The sequence below is a fragment of the Sarcophilus harrisii genome, chromosome 2, assembly GCF_902635505.1.
Source record: "Sarcophilus harrisii chromosome 2, mSarHar1.11, whole genome shotgun sequence".
In the NCBI taxonomy this organism is placed as follows: Eukaryota; Metazoa; Chordata; class Mammalia; order Dasyuromorphia; family Dasyuridae; genus Sarcophilus; species Sarcophilus harrisii.
In genome coordinates, this window is record NC_045427.1 from 312,214,332 (window position 1) to 312,236,909 (window position 22,578).

Here is a 22,578-nt window from a genome sequence, read left to right on the forward strand (position 1 = left end):
TATTGTGTATCTAATTTATATTTTAATATATTTAACATCTACTGGTCATCCTGCCATCTAGGGGAGGGGGGGGGGGTAAGAGGTGAAAAATTGGAACAAGAGGTTTGGCAATTGTTAATGATGTAAAGTTACCCATGTATATATCCTGTAAATAAAAGGCTATTAAATAAAAAAAAAAAAAAGAGATTCCTGGTAATTTTGAAACAGTTTAAAATAAAAATGAATGTTAGTTGAATCAGGTTCAGAAACCAAGTCCTAAGAGATTGAGAATCAAATGAATGATGAGCCAGTGTAGGCAGGTGAAGATAACTATTGATTTTTTTTTTTTTAGTTTGATAGTAAAAAGGAAAGTTATAGTGTGTGAGCTTGAGGAGAGATGGTAAAGGAAAGTGTTTTTCTCCCCTCCTTTTAGGAATAGAGCACATCACATGTTTAACATATATTGGATTACTTGCTGTCTATGGAGAGGTTGAGGGAAATGGAGGGAGAAAAATCTGGAACATAAGATTTTTCAGGGGTGAATGTTGAAAACTACACACACACAGACACACACACACACACACATATATATATATATATACACACACACATATAGTTTAGCATTGCAAAAAAAGAATATAGCATCTTCATATCTAACTCTTCATCTCCTACCTTGCACATCAATGAGTGTTGTTAGCAGAATTAAGAATTGTCAGAAGGATCTATGGAAACCCAACAAGTTTTAAGTCAAAGATCATAGAAACAACAACATTTGAATTTGGTCTTGGGAACTCTAGGAAAGAGAAAAAGGGAGGGATTCTAGCTTGTCACTTGGAGAAGGGAGGCAAAAGAGGGACAGCATGACAGGTGCAATCCTTAGGGACCCTGCTCTCCTGTCTCTTCTTCTGGGATGATATTGGGTGGCCATTGGGGACAACAGTATTACAGGGTTGAGATGCAACAATCCATCTGTGAATTGGTGGGAATGTTATATGACAAGACCACAAGACTTTTGCTCTTCTCCTACCTACATCTGTGAAAGGGGGCTCTTCTCTCTGTTAATTGTCTCCAATTTATCTGATTTATAGCTTGTTTATACAGAGGTGTTTACATGTCACCTCTCCTAATAGACAGTGAACCTCTTGAGAGCAGAGACTGCCTTTTATCTATGTATCACCAGTTTGGTGCAGTGGCTGGCATGTAATGGGAGCTTAATAATGCTAACTAACAGCTTCAAGTTCATATTCTCACTAAACTATTGAATGATTTCTTTCTGTTTCTCTTCCCATTGGAAAAGGGAGAGAACTTATTCTGTATTTATTGCTAGTACCTTGAACAACCAGTTTTTCATCTCCAAAGATCTATTTCCTTATTACTCACTGTACTTGTTGGTTAGAAATTTATTCATAAAGACTGGAAATGCATTATCACACCTGAAACTGCTCCATCACTAAGGTATGACCTTACTCCCTTACCCATGGGAGCTGGGGAAAAAAATAACAATCCATACATGATTAATCAAGGGATACCTATGCAATGATACATGTAACCTGCTACACTTTTAGGCAGAGGGGGAAAAATCATAAATAGCTTCATATGTTGCAAAAAAGGTTTATTAGACAGGTGAAGTTAACTTCAAGGAAAGAAGCTGGCAAGTAATAGGGAAAGAAAACAATCTGAAGTTGGGAACAAAGATTATCCTTATTCTGCTTCCTAAATCAGCATGTGAGGGAACATGAATGAATAGCACCATCTCTGAAGAATGGTTAGTGGATAAGGTTCTAAAGTTTTCCTTGAACACAAGATGGAAAGACTATAAAAAGAAAATATTAATAGAAGAGTGGGGATTTCATAGGACTTCATGGGAAGACAAGTCTCAAGAAGACAGACTAGGAGAAAATAAGGTTGAATTAGCTATAAATGAGGGACACTGGGGACAGGTTTTTGCCTTGGGAGATAGCAACGGAAACACTCTGTAGGGGAATAGAAGATATTCTAGATACAGGGCAGAAAGTACCAATTGAATCCTTTCTCCTCTAACATCTTGTGACAGAGGAGCAGCATTAATAAAAAGCTCCCCCAAACTGAGAACTGGTTGTGATCAGGAGTTCAAGCAAGATCTGAGTGCCCAGCAATCGTATACTAAATTCACATATTGTAAAGGGCTGAAAATCTGAATAGGTACACTGGAAGCAGACAACCTAGCACTTAAAGTTAATTACCTATTGGACAATAACTCTATTAGCACATGCTTGGAAAATGGCCCTTCTCACTATTCTGTGCTGGCTTGATCTTTTGGTGTATACAGATAATTCTAGGAGGGATTAGGGGCTGGAGTAAGACAAGCCAGAGTCACTTTGGAGGAGAACAACTAGGAGAGAGGAGTTTGGTAGTGAGCCTTGTGGAGTTTTGTCCATCTCCTTTACTCCTCCCCCTAAAGACCAAGGATTTTTGCTGATCCTGAGGTCAATAGGGAGCTGACCTGGACTTCACATCTGGTGCCCAACATGTGAACCAAGGACCCTAATTTCACTGAAGAAGTTCCCAATGACCAGGAAATAGGGTATTTTAATAGACAAACAGGGAACTTACTTTGTTAATGGCTAAAGTAGTAACTTTTTCTAGCTGAAATGGGGCAGATATTAGGAAAAGATTCTCCCCCACACCAACCCCACTCCCACCCCTGCCCCCTTTTATAGCCAGGCTACGATGTAGACTTCCCAAGATCCGAACATGGGAAGGTAGAGTCCCTTTTGGCAAGGGACTTCCAGAGAGACTCTTCAATGCTTTCAATGTGGTAAAGTAGGGCATCTGAAAGCTCAATGTTGGCATAGAGACAAAGTGAGAGAACAGGGTGGGAGAACAAGACCCAAAACCCCATGTCCAAAATACAACAGAGGCTTCCACTGGGCATCAGAATGTAGGCTGATTCAGGGAAATGGGATAAGGGGCCCAGCCAAAAGGCCCAAAACAAAAAATACTTGGGGCATGATGGCAGCCAATGCTATACCCAGAGAGCCTTTAGAAGTTCAATACCCAGACATGACCAATCAGCCAGGAAGCAATCTGATGAGAGAAAGGGATTACATAATCAATCAACCAGGAAGCAACCTGATGGGAGAAAGGGATTACAACTGGGGTGAATAGAATTGTATGCAGCTGGGACAACTGAGATACCTCTCTCCTCCCTTCCCCCCCCCCCCCCCCAAAAGGTGAAATCTGTTCCTCTCCAGCTTATGGATCCCTTCCCTCTAGGCACAGTAGGCTTGACCATTTCACCTCCTGAGAGGTGCAAAACAATGTCCATTCACACACTGATGTGGGAAACTAAGGAATGTGTAGATAATATCCCAGTTATTATTACAGGTAGACAAAGTGTTAATTAACCAGGAGAAACAGTAGCATCAGGTTTATTGATAGACTCCTAATAAGCAATCTGATGATAGTCGTCCAGATTCTGAATCCAAGCAACAAAATCCAGGAATAAATTGGACAGCAGCTGTGACTATGCTCACTATCTATATAAATGGCACACCATTAGAAGGATTGCTAGACATTGGTGCAGGTCATTAGAGGTGCCATCTGGCCCAGTCACCAGTCAAAGATTAAGGCAGACACCTACATATCTAGTATAGGAGGATCAATAGCAGCTGAAGTTAGTGCTACCCCTCTGAGATGGATTTTTGAAGGAGAAACAAGAGCTTTTACTCCTTTTATAGTTGAAAAAATCCCCATCAACTTGTGGGGAAGAGACATTTTATAACAATTAGGATTAGAAATGAGTACTTCGTTTTTTTAAGCAGGGTTGCTGTTGAAGGCCTGCTAACACTTTCACCTGTTCCTATCCAATGGAAAACTGATACACCAGTGTGGATAGAATAGTGATCCTTAGGTAGCGATAGAATTCAGGCCTTATTAGATATAGTACAGGAGCAACTTGACCAAGGACACTTACAACCTTCTCTAAGTCCTTGGAATTCTCCAGTATTTGTTGTAAGAAAGAAATCTGGAAAATGGAGGATGTTGATTGATTTAAGAAAGGTAAATGAATAGATGGAAACTATGGGAACTTTTCAGCCTGGACTTCCATTTCCTATTCAATTGTCTAGAGAATGGCCATTTTGGATTATAGACACTAAGGATTGTTTCTATTCTATCCCTCTAGATAAGGAGGATATGAAAAGATTTGCCTTTTCAGTGCCCAACATTAACTTAGCTGAGCCTTATAAAAGATATGAATGGACAGTTTTGCCACAGGGAATGAAAAACAGCCCTATTCTGCGTCAAATGTATATTGCTGCTGCTCTTACCAGTAAGAAAAGCATTTCCAAAAGTAATGTTATTACATTACATGGATGATATATTGGGATGTGCACCCGAGGAACAAATGTTAGAAGCATGTCTACAAAAGATCATGGAAACACTAAGGAACTATAAATTGCACATAGCGCCAGAAAAAAATTCAAAGACATGCTCCTTTTTAATATTTAGGATATGAAGTATATCCTAACGTGCTTACAGTACAAAAACTTTCCTTAAGAACAGAAAAGCTAAACACCTTAAATGACTTTCAGAAATTGATAGGAGATATCCAATGGATGCATCTAATGTTAGGCTTAACTATCTATCAATTATAACCATTATATGACATTTTAAGGGGAGACAGTGCTTTAAACTCACCATGTCAGCTTACAAAAGAAGCTCAAGAGGCTTTGAGAGAAGTTGAACTGGCTTTATCCAATGTGGTTGAGTCACTCAAAAACTCTTGGAAATATCAATTTTTGCTACACAAGGGTCAGTCCTTCATCAAGGAGACAGTGTGATAGAGAGGGTGAACCTCCCAGCACAACCAGAACAAAGCCTTACTCCTTACCCAGTGCTTGTGGCTAGAATTTTATTAAAGGCCATTAAGCAACCAGTACAATTATCTGGGATAAGACCTGACAAGATATACACCTTTTATACTAATGCACAAATTAATGTATGCTGTGAAACCATCCCAGAGTGCAAATTTTATTGGCCACAGCTCCAAATTTTACACATGGGTCTCCATTAACAATATTCCAGCTGTTACATATTTGGCAATGGATTTTTGAAGAAAAGGTTTCTAATGTTCCTCTTAAAAGACCAACTATCTTGGTTGCATCAAAACATATTTGTGCTGTATACTCTTGTGACTTAACTATAAAGAGAGTAGTCAGAACTCCTTTTCAGTCCACTCAGCTGAATGAATTGTATGCAATATCATTCCAGCTCTTACTTATTATCCAGGAGATATAAATATAATATCTGATTTGGCCTATTCAGTAGATGTGGTACAAAGAATTGCCACAGCCCAAATAAAATTTGTAGGCTCTAATATATATCAGTTCTTTAAGGAACTTCAAGAGCAAGTGAGAAAGCATCCAGGTAAGATTTATATCTTTATGTCCACTCTCATAGTGGACTTCCAGGTCCTATTTTTGATGATAATTCAAAGGCAGATAACCTTCTATGTTGGCCAATACTCCTTTATTTCAAGAACAGTTTGAGACCCAATGAAATTTGGCAAATGGATGTGACCCATTATAAATCTTTTGGTCGTCTGTCTTTTATCCATGTTGTGGTAGACATCTTTTTAGGATTCACTTTTGCAATACCAGCAGCAAGAGACAGACCGAGTGGTCACTGAATTCCTTATACAAGCATTTTCAATTATAGGTGTGCCACAAGCAATAAAAACAGATAATGGACCTGCACATACTTCTAAACATTTTGCACACTTTTGTGCACAGTATAAGATTTTACACACCACTGACATACCTTTTAATCCTCAAGGTCAGGTAATAGTAGAGAGGAGAAACAGAGACATTAAGATGATCCTCCAAAAACAAAACAAAGAGGGAGCCACAGGTAACCCTAGAGAACTTCTAAATCTAGTTCTTTGAACTATTAATTTCTTGATTTTTGACAAAGATGCACTGGCTCCGGCAGACAGTTTTATAACCCACTGGAAGGGCAGTGTCCAGTACGAGCAGCTCCACTATCTTTAGATAATCTCCAGGTGATGTGGAGAGACCCAGAAAGTGGTGAATGGAAGGGACCAGATAGGTTAACGGCTTGGGGGAGAGGGTTTGCTTGTATCTGTACAAATGGAGAAGGAATCAGATGGGTGCCAACAAGTTGTATTCATCTTGTCCAACAGAGAATGATGGAGCAGATTCTTGAAACGAAGGAGAAGACCCAAGAAACATTAGATGGTTCTGTTGCTGACTGTGCCCACCACTGAAAGAGCATGAAAGTTATGGTATTTGACTCATGGACATCAAAAATTGTTGGACTTCAAAACCCTCAGGAACCATAGGAATCCCTAGAGACATGAAAAGATTCTTGTAGAACTTGAAAACCCTTAGGAACCATTGGATTCTCTGAGACATAAGACTGCTGTAGGACTTGAAAACGCTCAGGAATTATTGGATTCTCTGAGACATAATAAAACTGTTGTAGGACTTGAAAACCCTCAGGAATCAATGGATTTTCTGAGAAATAAGACTGTTGCAGGACTTCAAAAACTTGGAGGGAATCATTGGATTCCCTGACATGTGAAGGAATGGATAATAGACTGGTTTTGGACTATCTCTTGGCTGCTGAAGGAGGCATATGTGCGATTGTTGTTTACATACCCTCATTCTAGGACTTCTGGAAATCTTTTACAACACCATGTTGATTTATGTTGTTTGTTAGATCACTATTTGCATGTACAATTCAGGTTTGTTACACCACATTGAGTCTGCACTGGCTATGGGGAGAGGCTTCACTAATAGCTTGTGCTTTATTGCTATGTGCTTGTGTAATACCTCCCATGCTGATGGGTTTGTGCATGCCTATTTCTACTAAAACCCTTTAGCCCAGAAACCCATTAGCAGTATCTGGCTTGACTCCCCACTTGCCTTTGGTGTTTTTCATCTCTCTTCCGGAGAGGTCAGGGAGAGTGTGATCATCTCCTTTTAAGTGCTTTCACCTCCCTTTCTGAGAAGTAAGGGAGGACGTGATCACCTCCTTTTTGGTGTTTCTACCTCCTTTCCTGAAAAGTCAGGGAGGGCATGATCACCTCCCTTTTTGGGGTTCTCGCCTCCCTGAGAAGTCAGAGATGGTGTGACCACCTGTGTTCTAAAACAAAAGAAAGTGGGAGATATAAAGAGCTGAAACTCTGAATAGGTACACTGGAATCAGACAACCTAGCACTTAAGGATAATTACCTATTGGACAATACTCTATTAGCATATGCTTGGAAAATGGCTCTTCTCACTATTCTGTGCTGGCTCAATCTTTTGGTGTATACAGATTATTGTAGGAGGGATTAAGGGGTAGAGTAAGACAAGCCAGAGTGACTTTGGAGGAAAACACCTAGGAGAGAGGAGTTTGGTAGTGAGCCTCGTGGAGTTCTGTCTATCTCCTTTACTTCTCTCCCTAAAGACCAAGGACTTTTGCTGATCCTGACTCTGGCTGATCCTGAGGTCAACAGGGACCTGACCTGGACTTCACAATATATGTAACCAGCTCTGCTGCTATAAATCATGATGGCTGGGGATGATGCAAACATTGGAACATGCAGGTCTAAAAACCTTAGTCATTTCAGTGGTAGTTATGATGTCAAACCTTTAGTTTTTTGTTTTTGTTGTTGTTTTTGAGAACCATTAGGTTCATATCTGGAATGCAAGGGAATAGAAAACATTTTGGTAGCAAAATTTTACTTAGGAATCTAAGTTTTACATTTAATGCCATCTTCATCTTTCCAATTTTAAATAGATGTTTAAATTCTCCTTTTGAATAGCTACTTTATTAAGGATTTGATACATTATAGTTACTGTGTCAGATACAAATGCAATTATGAAAAAGTCCTTACCCATAATAAGTTTATATTCTTTTGGGATATAAAATATCTACATATATATGCACAAGTATGTGTGTGGATATATGAAATGGAAGGAGTGGCCAGCGAGGACCCAGGCATTAAAGCATGGTTGGGCTTGTCTTTTGTCAAGCAATATAGAGAATATTTTCAGTATTCACTAGATGTTTCTCATCTGGAGGCTGAGGGAACCTACTCCTGCTCATCAATGATGGGTGAACTAATTCTAGTTGGTAAGGAGGAATCTCCTGATTGGCTAAGGAACTAGGAGGAATGATAACCGAGTTCACATATACAAAAGGGCATGTTTCTCTCTTGCCCCTAGAGTTTTTTCCTTCCCAGTAGTGAGAGGCAAGACAAATGTAATACATCGCTTCTAAGGATACTTCCCAACTCCCACCTGGACCGATAGAACAGAACTCTAGAGGGCAGCTGACTACCTCTCCCCTTAGCATTTTAAAGGTAGATTTCTAACACTATCATGAATCCCCATCTGTTATGCTTTCTATGATTACCAGCCAGTCAAATTTCATTAGCTTTTAGAAAAGAATGGTTGATACAAAAACATTACCCTCGAAGTCTGTGGATTTTCCTCCACATTCAGGGGGAAAGGGCAAATAGGTTCAGACTTAGGGAACAGCTGTGACAAAAGGGCAATTCACAACAACTCCCGATTTCTGGAAGTTTTTCTCTTTCCTTTTGGGATCCTAGTGAAGTTCCCTTTAGGAGGATGTAGCTTCCTGCTAGCTTTGAAGGTTTGATGCTTTTGTAGTATGAAGATTTACTTCTCTTGAGCCTAAAGAGGTCATATTCTGAAGCAGGTATTTTTGGTTAGTAGGTCTAATTTTCCTTCTCTCAGATCCTGGTATTGATATTTGCTTAATCTTTTCAATGACATAGTTGTTAGGGGGAGGAGAAAGAGGAAATTGTATGATGCTTCCTCTGGATTTATTTCCCCCTTTCCCTCCATGCTACTACCTTCTGATTATGGGACTGATTATATATCAGTCCCTTGGACTAATTCTTTAAGCTCAATTCTTTAAACAGTTGCTAGCATCTCCTTCTGATATATATATATATATATATATATATATATATATATATATATAATGCCATGTTATTCTTTCAGCCATTTCTAATATATATTTATCATAAAACTATTTCACTCCTTTCAAATTTGTTTAAACTGTTCCAGGAAGAAATCTAAGTTATAAATAGCTTAGTGATGAAAATTAGAGCAATTTTACACCCATCAGATTAATAAAAGTGACAACTTTTAGTAAAAGTTGTAAATGCTAAAAAGGAAAAGACAAATGCTAAGAGGCTATGGGGAAACAGGCATAGTGATGCACTATAGGTTTGGCTGGATCAATTCACAGCTCTTCTGGAAAGTAATTTGGAACTATACTCGAAAGGTCATTAAATTGTATATACTCTGATTGAAAAGAGAGAAAAGCACCCATGTGTACAATAATGTAACAGTTCTTTTTATGGTGGCAAATAAAAAGTGCCTAGTAATTGGTACACATGATAAATTTAAAGTCCTATTTAATAAATTATGGTATATTAATATAATGAATAATTAATAATATGGTATATTAATATAATATAATGCCATATAAATATATGGTATAATACTATTTTTAATGAAAGGAATGATTTCAAAATAAACCAAGAATACATAAATGAAATGATGTAAAGTGAGTATAACCTGGAGAATAATTTGTGCAATAACACTGCAGAGACAAACAAATACTTAATAACTATGATCAATGTAATAGTCATCCCTGATTCCAGAATATAAATAAGCTATGTTCATAATTTCCTCATAAAAAGACGATGAATTCAAGATGCAAAATGAGATAGTTTTGAATGTGGCTATGGAAATTTGACTCACTTCATATTAATTATTCAGTAAAAGAAAGAAAAAAGAAAACTCCCCAAATGTTGCAGAATAAGTGAACATAATTGCTCCTCATGACTTTCTGACATAATTCACATTCTAATTATTCTCTTTGAAGTTCAAGATTCAATTTCAAATAATCACCTTGAATTACATGTTCAAAGTGATTTGGACATTTTCTTGCCCTTATATGTTTAAAAGAAAGAAAGAAAGAAAACTCTAGTTGAAAAGAAGCTCCTTAAGTCTAGCCAATGGCTTTTTAAACATATTTATTCAGCTCTTTTCCAAATGCTTAAAAAGTAATACATGAAACTATTCACTTATCTTTCTGTGCCTTAGTTTTTCCAGCCTTCAAAATGGGAATAATTGCTTTGTTAAACTCATATGGTTCTTGTGAAGATTAGAGTGTTGGTGTTTCTTTTCCCAGAACACAGCCAGGTGATAAGAGTTCAGATCTTTTATTGTGTCCTTCAATATAGTCCAGTTAGCTCAGAGGCCTCTCTCTCAGCTAGGTTCTAAGGGCTCCGCCCGAATGTCTCCAAATCCAAAGGTTTGTCCTTCCGACTCCAGCCAGCACCAAGGTAAAAGATACGATGAATCTCTCTTGCCTCTAAGATAGGGCTTGTGGGCTTCCTTGCAGAGTGCTCCTCTCCGACTCCTGGGAATTCTCCCAAGTAACTCTCTTCCAAGAAAAACTCTCTTGAGCTCTAAGAGCTTCCTGTAGATATATGATCTCCCAAAGGTTAACTCTGCCTTCTGGAGGGAGAGGGATTCTGGGTTATCTCCCAGAGTGCTCTCTGGCCCTAAAGGGAGGTGTAAATTAGGATATCTTTCTAAACCCTGAACTCTCCCAAACGTGTGAACTCCATTGAGTACTTAGATACTTATGAACTCTCTAAAGGTGTGAACACAAGCATTGTTTCCATCAGTTGTACTTAGTACCTTGTTTCAAGTTCTGGCCCAAAATATCTCCTTCTAAGATCAAATCAATCATATTGAACCATGCTAAATTAGATAATTATTGTTTATCAACTCTAATGGCTTAACACTTTGTAAAGATTCCAACATTAGAGGGATATGGAATTCACAAAAGAACAGTGAAAAAGTACAAAAAAAGTCAAAAGCATTATGAAAGGTTACTATGAACTACAAATCTTGCTCATTTTAGTTGTTTTTCTGTTATCACTACATTGGTCCTGGAATTTTCCATTTTCTGCTAAAAATTTCAGAAAAACCTGGGATCTATCACAACAAGGCTGTGACCCTGGGGCAGGTGACAATCACTTATAAGAGACACATTATATGTATCACCTCTTGATAAAACTTTTGTGATGGATTTGAGGACTCTGACTGAAGCATCATTTCAGTTGTGACAGGATCCTGGAGACAAGGTGGAAAGAAACTTCTAGTATTTCCTTGATTTGCTTCTTCTGACACTATAATGGACTATAAGTTAGATAAGCTAGTTCTTTCTCATTCCTGTTTTGGGGCAGAGAGGAAAAGGAGGAAATTAAGTGCACAGTGGATAGAGTGACAGATCTGGAGTCAGGAAGTTTCTTTTCCCCAAAGTTCAAATCTAGCCTCAGAGACTTACTAGTTATGTGGCTATGGGTAAGTCACTTAACTGTTTTCCTCAGTTTCCTCACCTGTAAAATGAATTGGAGAAGAAAACAACAAACCAAGTCAGTGTGTTTACCAAGAAAACCCCAAAAGGAATCATGAAGAGTCAGATATAACTGAAAAAATGATTAAACAACAGAGGAGAAGCCTTAAAAAAGGCACAGAACTGCAGACTGTGGAACTAGAGGCAAGCATGTCAAAGGCATGTTGGGGGAAGAGACGAAGCTGCCTCTGCAGAATGACTGATACAGCATAAGAGAATCACCAAGACGACCAGATACTGTCATCTCAAGAAAAGAATCTTAAAAGTAGTAGAACAATCCATGCTACTGAAAATAGGATTGGCCATTTGTCTTCACTCTCACTCCATTCTCCTCCTTTCCCCAATCTATTTTTCTGTTCTTCATTCTCCATTTCTCAATATTTTATTTTGTTGTTTTAAACTGAGTTCTCCAAGAGAAATGTGATTAACTACTGTTGATCTATGTGTTTCATTACTCATATGAAAAAGGGAGTAATAGGGTGTAAATGCCTCAAAGTTAGCTAGATTTTTTTTAAACTTCTGGAGGAAACATTCCTTGTCATGGGAGTCCATCATGATCAACGAAGAAATTTTGATTCATGCTCTTGCAATTTCCCAAACCAGGATTTGGGTCACTGCTGTGGAAGTTTGTCAACAATTTTACTGGGGAGAGTTTAGTAGTGAAAGAGTTGTAAGCAGGTACTGTCATGGAAGGTAGCAATTATATCACTGTATCTCCCTTTGTTGCTCTTCCACAGTTGGCTTGAAAAGAAAACCATACCATATCCCAAAGAGGCAAAATCAAATTAGAGAGAAAAGCCACATCCAAAGGGTAGGACAGAAGAACTAGCCAGGAAGTAGTAACCCAACCTACCCAAAGACCAGAAAAAGGTCCAGCCTAGCAGTCAACCTACTAAATGGCTGAACAGTAATAATAATATATTCCCTTTAACCTATGATAACGCTACTGCTACATAAATAGTTGGCCAGGTATAACTTTAATAGTTCTGCCTTTTCGTGCCTTTGGTCATGACATTTACGATGCCTGGAATCAGTTCTCCCAATAGCCCTGCCAGTGGAATTTTCTCAGCAATCCACCAATTTGCTATCTTCTTGATATACTTTCCATGACAATCTCCCTAGTGAAAGTATTTTCTTCCTTACATTTCTTGTAGCAAGTCAGCCCTTTCTTATGAACTTATACTATCTCCTATACTGTATGGTTATCTCTGTTTACATCTTTTCTTCCCATTAACTGACAAGCTTTGAAAGCTTGGTTTATATTTTTTATTTACAACTTTATATCCCCAATATTTAAGACAGTATTTTTGTAAAGGGTAAATGTTTAACCAGTTTTCTGAAATTAAAAGTAATTACGACTATAGACTGATTAGTTTTCTTTTCTAATTCTTTCTGTTCCTATGAAAAATAATTTGGGAAAGTTATTTGCTAAAGCTTAGGATACAATATGAAGCAAAGAATGATATCAAGCAGAGGTGGATGCAAGAATGCCATACAAAGGGAGCTTCAAAAATTATTATAGGGTTCATAAAAACAGAGCTAGGCAAAAAAACTACAGAATCTCAAGAGTTTGAAGGGAGTTCATCTAGTCTATATCCACTAGTCATTAGAGCCCCTATAATATCCCTAATAAGTAGCCATATAGACTTTTCTTAAAAGCACTTATTGAAGGATAATTGACTACTTTTTAAAGTAACCCTTTAATCTTCTGGACAGCTCTAATGCATAAGAAGCTTTTCTTTACATCAAGTATAAGGTCTACCTCACTGCAACTTCTACCCTTTTTCTCTTTTTAGTTCTGATTTCTAAGGTTAAGTAGAATAATTAAATTCTTCTTACATACAAAAACGTTCTTTAAATACTTAAGAAAGATTGTCATTTTCCCAAGGATCTTTCCTTCTCTAGGTTTTTAACCATCTCAAGTTCTTTTAATCATTCCTCCTATAGCACAGTCTTTAAAAACAAAACATTTTCAAGGACTCTGATGACTTCTAAATTATGTTGAGTATGTGTAGGGAGGGGTTACATATAAAATGTCTTTCATTTTATTTTGTTAATTTTTGGATTTTGTCTTATTTTTTCCTTCTTATTCCAGTCACTTGTTCAATCTGTTCCATTATAGTTTTAGGGAATCAATTTCTGGAGTTAAAATTCATTTTATTATTTACCTACCAATTCTTTTTTTTTTTTTTTGTAATTTTTATTTTATTTATTTTTTATTATAACTTTTTATTGACAGATACCTACCAATTCTTTCCTTAAGAACTTTGTCATTTAAAAACTCTTGCTTTATTTCTTCTCATAATTAACATCATTCCTATAAAAACAATTTCTTTTAATTCCCCTTTGCAATTGTTACCCAGAGTTTCTCTCCAGAATGCTAACAATTTTTTAATACTGGTCAGTATCGTCTTTGGTTTACTCATCTCAAGTGTTAGTTCTTGAAATGGGGTTTTATGGTAAGAAAAGGCTCTGCTCTTGCTATACTTCCGGGCAGGGGGTAACCTTGCTTGGTTTTGCACTGATTTCTGGGAAGATGGTAAGCTTAACCTGGAAAGAGTTAAAGCCCTATAGACTTTTGAGATTTAGAGTTCTGGTATCTGTTAGGACAAGGTTCTAGAATCTTGAATCCCTTATTGCTTTTCTTCAAGATGTTCCTCAATGAATGTCTGCTATCCCCTTGGGGCTTTCTTAGAGGAACCATTAGGCTCTTATTACCTTTTAATGGAGCCTTGCAGGCTATGTGTTTCTCTGGCCCTTCTTTAGTTGTGCTAAGAGGTTATGAATTTATTTGGTTGAACCGCTTTTATCTTTGTTTCTTTCCTATTGTTCCTACATTCCTTTTTGCTTCTTTCCTATTGTTAATTCTAACCGATTTACTGGGCGAGTGTTGGATTGAAATTTCTTATTGTATTTCTTGATCATTAATCAGTCCACTGGGAATTTCATTTTTTTCCCCCCCAGATTAGGAATTGGTGACTTGGATAATCTATCTTCTATTCCGTCATTTTAGCTGAATTCTATATGACATAGACTTGAAGACCTTTAGCACTCCAGATCCATTCCAACTTATTAATGTCCTCAGTCAAATATGATATACAGATGACAATACTATTCCCCACCCTCTGACTAGGATAATGTAGAGTGGTTTTACTACACCTCAATTCTTCTCACCAATTTTACTCAGATAGCATTATGTGGTTGCTATATCTTTGCTGGTCAATCAGATACCTATAGGGGATACAGAAACTTTGAAACATGTGAGAAACATATTCTATCCTTCTCCATTGTCTTTACCAATTTAATTCTTCAAGCAGCAATTTGAAATCAGGAAGTTCACATGGCTGCTTTAATCAGATAATGGCTAAGTATCTTTCAATATTCTTAAATTACTGAGAATGAAATATAGAAACAGTGTTTTCCAACTGGGCCCCAAATATCCTCACTAGACAAGGTTCCCAAATATTCCCTTGTGGTCATGGTCCTGTAGTGATGTCGACATGTGAGATTGACGGTGTATGTATGGCCAGGGATATACAAAGTAAAACAGTATTCAATTGGAGAAGAGGGAAAAGTGGGATTTTAATAAAATGCTGATAGAATCCTAATATGACTAGATTCAAAGATACCATCTGGCCTTCCTATATTCAAAATTTAGATTTTTCTTTTCATTCTAAATGCTTATTTATGATTTACTGACTACAAGATGAAGTTGTTTTTGGATAGAAATCAATCAGCTTCTACCAGAAACATCAAAAAGACATTTTTTCCTATTAAGATCAGAATCAACTTAGGACTACCAGTTTTTGTCTTTGAATTTAAGTTGCCATTGATTATTGAAGATTTTTCAGCAGATAACAATGCCTACTGATCAATGAAAAGTGAAGTCTTGGCAAAATCAACAAAAGCTATAATTTTAAATTTAAAACATGAATTGTTAAGCTAAAGAACTTCAAGATTTTATATTTCTAGAAATTAACTCTAAAATTTGGGAATGAGGGGAATTTCCTAAATATCATGGAGAACTTCTTCTCCCATCTCCCCATCAGGTTAAATAACTTAAACTGGGTAATCTTTGAAGTTTTTTCTTGCTCTTCAACTTTATCATTATTCATTTCATTTCCAGGAATGTTACCAAATTGAATAATTTTAAGAAACTCAGTACTCACACATTCACAAATGTTTAGTTTTAACAACTAGAAGATTTGAATTTAAAAAAATCACTCATCTTATTAAACACCTCAAAGACTTATGAAAATTTAACCACAGAAAATCTTTTAACAATTCATCTCTAAAGAAAAAAAAATCCACCAAAAAAAACAAAAAACAAAAAAAAACAAACCTGTCTACAAAACTTTTTATTGACAATTCTTTTTTAAGAGAGGAAAACAAAAAACTACAAGGTAATTTGGTGGTACAGTAGTAGGAAGAAAGACAAAACACATGAAACTATTAGTATTTGTTAAGAGTTTGTTAAATTCTTACCTTTGGGTTATATTCTGCATTTTTAGCATGCAAAGCTATTTTCTTCAAATCTAATTTACAAGCCAGGTTTACAGTGGATACTATATTCCTAGAAAAATAAAGCAACTTGGTAAATGACAAGCCAAAAGTTTTAAAAAGCAAAAAAGTGCAGGACTATTTGAAAATAATTTTATAAGCTGATAACTTCAAGTTTACTCTTTGTAATAGGTGATAAATATTTAGTTATTTCTGTCATAAAATGGACTTAGTACTTAAGGTAGCTAGTTGGTGTATCAGAGCACAGAGCATGGAGTCATAAAGTTGAGTTCAACTGTGATCTTAGACACTTATTAGTCACATGATCCTAGGCAAGTCATTTAACCACTGCCTCAGTTTCCTCAACTGTGAAATGGGGATAATAGCATCTCTTTCACAAAATTATTGTGAGGATCAAGTGAAATAATATTTGTAAAGTTCCTGATACACAGCAGGTGGTTAATTAACATTTCTTTCTGTTTTTTCTTTAAAAAATTATTCAAAGGCATGGAATATTAAACCTACATAGAGTTTCTGAAGAGTATACTTTCTTTTTTTTTAATTTTTTTTTTAAAGAAACCTAGTTCAATCTGTTGAATTCTTTGCATTTTATAGCTTCTCTCTCTAGTAAGAGCTATTTCTAAATGCAATGACAAGCTGACTATATTATAGGTACATTTTTCTTTAAAGTGATTTTCTTTCAAGATACAAATAAACAATTTTAATTCATGAATTTGCTAAATATCTCTAAATTTAGGATAATAGGATCAAAGCTAGAAGGAATCTAAGAACTCCTCTAATCCAAATTGTTTTATAGATGAGGGATGGTGAAGAGAGGGATTAAATAACTGACCAAAATCAGACAAGGAATAAATAACACAGACAGAATTTGAACCCAGATCCTCAGATTTCAAATCTTGCACTCTTTTCATTGTACCATATAACATAAATCATACATGGTTTGGTGGATATTCAGATGAATTTGGCAGTTGGAAGAACTAAGTTTGAATCCCACTTGAGATACTGAACTATGTTTTTAGGGCAAATCCCATTATAAAGAGGAATCTGAAAGAAACAAAGGGATAACAGCCCCTACCTCACGACATTGTTGTGAGTTAGCTCATTGGGATACCAACCATAAAGTGCTTTGCAAATCTTAATATTCTACATATATCTAGCTATTAATAATTCCCTACCTAGTGACCAACAACCATTGTCCCATTTTACAAATGGGAAATGTAAACAATTAGTAATATTGACTAAAATTGTAAATCATTACTAGAAGAGTCATTGAACTTAGGCTAGCTATTCCTACTATTTAGCCTTAAAATAGGAATTAGTGCCCTGTAAAATAACATACAGTATGTACCTGGAGTGGTAAACAAATTAAAAGACTACTTACTGCAACTGGGGAACTATTCCAGAGCTTTCTGAAACAGGGGTCACTGGCATGAGAGGAGTCATGGATGTCAAAGGAAAGAAGCTAGAGCTAGAATTCTCTGGAGATGGCAGAGTTGAATTTTCAGTTGGAAGTGGATTTGAACCAGAATTTGACAAGTTGAAGTTGTCTGTGCAAATGCCATTACTGTTCTTCTCACTTACTGATTGTAACCTAGATGGATCTCCTTGTATTTCATGATTTCTTTCTACTCCTTGCTTCCCTTCAGTAAGGGTCTGTTCTGTGTTTTCTTGATTAAGTTCATCTGGCAGGAAACTAAGGTCCACAGATGAAACATCAGTAGAAGATTCTTTGGAAGGGTCCAGATGAGAAGCAAAAGTCTCTTGATTAGATGACATATGCAAGTATGAATCATATGGCATAATAGGACTGAAGAGATGAGAGTCGGGAGGGGCAAGCTCATCCTATATATATATATATATTTTTTTGGTAGAGGGAGGAAAAAAAACCCAACAAAATCTAATGCATTATATCATAATATAAAATCTTTATGAAGGACAGAAACCCAGCACAATTAACATGCCTTAATTACAGCAGGAGAGGTTCCTAACTTAAGATATGTGAACTTGTTTCTAAGTATTTTGATAACTTTTCAATCTAAATCAATTTCCTTTGCAATATTTTATTTCCCGTTAGAATAAAAACACTTTTTTGAGATAGGGTCCATAGGTTTCACTAAACTCCCACAGAGGTTCATGAAATAAAAAAGGTTAAAAATCTTTAATTTGTAGATTTCAAATACACTTAAAATTTCGAAATTCTAGATTTAGAAAGCACCTTATGTTTTAGTTTAATGCCATTTAACAATTAAGAAAACCATCAATTATTTCTAGCTACCAAGACTTGCCAAGCCAAATGCTTCCCTTGTACTGGCAAATCAGCAGTCATTTTCAAAACAAGCATTAGTGTGTATAATTTACCAATCATTGCTGAGATATGCATAGCAAAGAAAAACGTTTTATATTTTTCTAAAAGATTTTTAACCTTTTTTTGTGTGTATAGTAAATCTCCTCGACAGTCTAGTGAAGCTTTTGGATGCCTTCTCAAAAAAATTTTAAGATGAATTTAAAAAAAACCCAATAATATACATAGAATTAGGAGGAAACAAGAACCACAGTGTATATAGAGTGTTAAGAAGCCATTTAGTATTTACAGTACCCACATAAACACAAATAAAACAAAAGTCAGTGCAGAATATTCGTACATTCAGAGTATCAGAGAACGTTAATTTTGTAAGCTTGTTAATTTTGAAGAAAAACAACAGAATAGTCCATAGTTTTTTTTTTTTTTTTTAATTCCCTCTTCTATTAAATTTTGTGTTGGCAAAAGGAAGAACTAAGGAATCTCTAAAGAAGAAAATTAAAAAGCTATTCTCCCCCCCCAAACCGCCCAAATTGCCTGTCAAGTATTGAGATTTCTTAGAAAAACCTTATAGCAATTAGCATTTCTGTTCACTTTTGTAAAGAACTCTCAATTCTTTCGCAGAAAATGGTCTCGGTTTACAAAGTGTAGTGAGGTAAAGCCTCCTTTCAACTCCACTCCTCCCTACCTCCTTACACCCTCCTCTCCTTCTCCCCTTCCCCCTCTTCCGTTTTACAGGCGTTCCAGTTTCTGACCCTGTTAGACAGAAGAGAGGCTATCTTGGGACTTGGCACGGCAGAGGAAAAGCCAGTTCCACTGAATCTTCCCTTCTCCCGTTTCCGGTGCCGGACAGACATAGTAACGGGATCTGCTCATACAGTGCAAGAGCCAATCCAGCCAGCCCTAGAGACCAGGATTAAGAGCGCAGGGAATCGGATCGCTCTTTAGGACGAGTATGGGAGAAGGCGACAGACCTCGCCATCGACTCACCTGATTCATGCACTGGTTTAAGTAAATCTCTAGGTATGGTTCCTCTTCCATTAGGGTAAAAGAGTGGACTCGAGGACACTAGATCCTTTGGTCTTTTAGTTAGTTTAGGAATCAAGGAGCTGGGGCTAGGGAGGAGGGAGGTGTAATTAAGCGAAGTTGCGATATATTAAGACAGGCTTGGTTCGCGGGCGCAGGTCCTGCAGTACCTAGGAGTGCGCACCGCTGAATCCAGAATAACTGGGATTCAGTGTGAGAGGAGACACCAGTTGGGGCAAATGAAATAATCAGCCTTGGTCAGGAACACAACACTTTAGCCATCAGTAATCAAGGCAGATAAAATAGGGCTGTTTGCAGAGCCCCTTTTACGGAAAACACGTGTAGTTATCACTTCACTGTGGTTTATAAGGTACTGCCCAGGCTTTCTTTCCTTTCCCCTCAAACTCTTTCCGCGGCATCCCTCCCCCCCCTATCCCCCGTTACTCTGACAATTAGAGATTTTGAGTTAGTTTAAAAGGGTTGCCTGAGGATCAGAGGCATTATTCATTGTAGTTCTATAGACAAGTGTATACACTCTTATAAATTTTTCTTGTATAAAATAAAGCTAACAGTTCCTTTCTTATTACACCTCCTCCAATGACCGCTTTTTTTCCCCCCCTAATTGACTTTTGTCAGTGGCTGATTCTAGTCTAAAACCTCCATTCCTGATGCAAGGAGCAGAATGCAGGGGTGGAAAGTTGACGATGTGTAAGATCTGTATGAGTGCAAGGAGTTGCTCTATCAATAACATATATAATCTAATGGGGCAACAAGATGGCACAGTGAATAGAGTACCAGCCCTGAAGTCAGGAGGACTTGAGTTCAAATTTGGCATTAGACACTTAACACTTCCTAGCTGGGTGACCCTGGGCAAGTCACTTAACCCCAATTGCCTCAGCAAAAACAAACAAATAAATTATATAGAATGTGTGCATGTATATATATATATGTATACATATATGCTTCAATAATCAGTTTTTTCAAGAACTTTCCCAAAGTATATAAATCCAAGTGCTTCCAAACAGCCAAATAAAAACCTCTTAAAAATCCTGTTATTTTGATGAAACATACATATATGTATATATCATTATTTATAGCTATAATATCTACATTTATATAGATATATATGAGTATTGTTCAGAAAATAGACACCATCCATCAGTTTTCCCTTCAAACCAACCTTTCCTTCTTTAAAAGATTGGCTTCATAAAAGGAGAGAGACTAGTGCTAAGAAGCAGGATAATTTCATTTCTGTAGGAGAGCTGTTAAAATGTTGAAAGGCAGCTGCAGATTAGGGGCACTTACATAGATTTATATGCCTGGGAAGAAAAAAAGACTAGTTAAGATAGATTTCTTTGAATGAAGAACCAGACCCAGATCTCATTTTATAGATCAGGAGACTGAGGTCTGGAAACCCTCCCTCAGTGACTTGATGAAAGTCACAAAAGTAGCAAGTGAATGTCAGAATTCCAAGCTAGATCTTGTGACTCTTAAGTTTGGTATCAATTCTACCGAATTACTAATAAGAAGTAGACCTAATGAAAGCTAATAAACACAAAACACAGTTGGTTATAATTATTTTTTCCTTCCAGGCCCAACAAATTAATGAAAGAAACTTAAATCAAGTAAACAGGATTAAAAGACTAGCAGTATATTTTTAAGACTCAATACAGAATTTTATTGACTATTACTATATTATTCTGTATTTAATTATGGAAGGAAATTTCTTCATTCAACAAGTATTTATTTGCCTTTTGTACTTAACTATGAAATAAAATTTCTTTATTCAACAAGCATTTATTATTTATCTCATCTAAACAAGTGATTTTGAAAAGAAATGAATTGAGTACCGACTGAAGTTTAATCACAATTCTTATGAGAAAATTTGTGTTTTGTATTCCTAACTCATGCCAGAATTCTCAGTCTGAAAACTTAAAGATTTCATTGCTCCAATTCCATTGTCCCAAATGCCCCATAATAGTTCCATAATTCTTCCTGCTTAGGTCATTATGTTCGTCTAGCACTTTTCTCCTTAATTTCCTAAACAATATCTAGTTCTCTGAGGCTATGATGCTTTATTGGGGGGGAAAGTTATTTAAAAAAAAGTTTTATTGATGTATTTGTTTTTTATATCACCATAATTTTCCCCAGCATTCTCTCCTCCTTTTCTGGGAGCCATTCCTCATAACAAATAGTATTTTTTAAAAGAGAAAGAAAAGAAAGGAAAAGAAAAAGAAGGAGAAAAAAATCAATGCAACTGAATAATGTTCAAATTTCAGACCTTCTACTTTCCCAAAGGTTTGGGATGAGGGTGTTTTCTCATAACTTTTCTTTGGAATTGTACTTGTTCTTTATAATTTTGGAACATTCACTTTTAACATTGTATATGGATTATTTTTTTCAAGCACATTGTTGTGATTGCTGTGTGTGTGTGTGTGTGTGTGTGTGTGTGTGTGTGTGTGTGTGTGTTTTGGCCTTTATTTTCACTCTGTCATTTTTTATGTACATCTCTCTTTGCTTCTCTGTATTTGTCACATTCCTAATTTCTTACAACACAGTAATGTTTTATTACATTCATAGACCACAATTTTAGACATAGCTCAATTGATGAGCATCTATGTTGTTTCCAATTTTTAGCTATTGTAATAAGTGCTACAAATATTTTGGGACTTCCTTTTTATTAATGGCCTTGTGATATAAGATTAGTAATGGAATTTCTGGGTCAAAGAGAGAAGGTATCTTTTTATCAAAGCAGAGTAGAAGAACAAAATAAAAGATGCAACTTCTGTATATTCAGATATTTTATAGAATTTGCATTTATCATTAAACAAAACTATCAGATACTTTCTGTCCAAGTTAGAACTAATTTATTTATATTGAGTAGTGAGGTGGTACAGTGCATAGAATGCTGGGGCTGAAGTCAGGAAGATTCAAATGCAAATCTAGTCTCAGACACCAATTAGCTATGTAACTCTGGCAAATCACATAACCTTGTATGCCTTAGTTTCCATCTGTAAAATGAACTAGAGAAAGAAATGGCAAACCATTCCAGTATCTTTGCTTAGAAAATCCCTGAGAGGTCATAGAGAATTGGACGGGACTGAAATAACTAAACAACAAACAAATTTATTTATATTATTGAAAAGTACTCTGTCATAAGTGATTAAAATAAATAGGTAAATACAATTGAAATGTTCTATATAAAGAAAACAGGAAAATCCAAGGATAGTATAATTTTCATCTAAAGTTCAAGGAGTCTTGGGTCTTGTAATTTTCTAAAATGTAGCAAATTTGTA

The 22,578-nt window shown here is 36.3% G+C and overlaps 1 protein-coding gene across 1 annotated transcript in view; it reads right to left on the reverse strand.

Moving 5' to 3' along the window:
- The window catches only part of TBPL2 (TATA-box binding protein like 2), a 59,677-nt gene extending 41,889 nt beyond the window's left edge, over window positions 1–17,788 (reverse strand). Inside the window, exons 1-2 of the mRNA XM_031949511.1 lie at window positions 17,339–17,788; window positions 15,922–16,009 (exon numbers count right to left, since the gene is read on the reverse strand). Coding sequence (XP_031805371.1) covers window positions 15,922–16,009; window positions 17,339–17,757 — 507 coding nt within the window. The 5' untranslated portion in view covers window positions 17,758–17,788. The remainder of the gene's footprint in view (window positions 1–15,921; window positions 16,010–17,338) is intronic.
- Window positions 17,789–22,578: the final 4,790 nt, after the last annotated feature.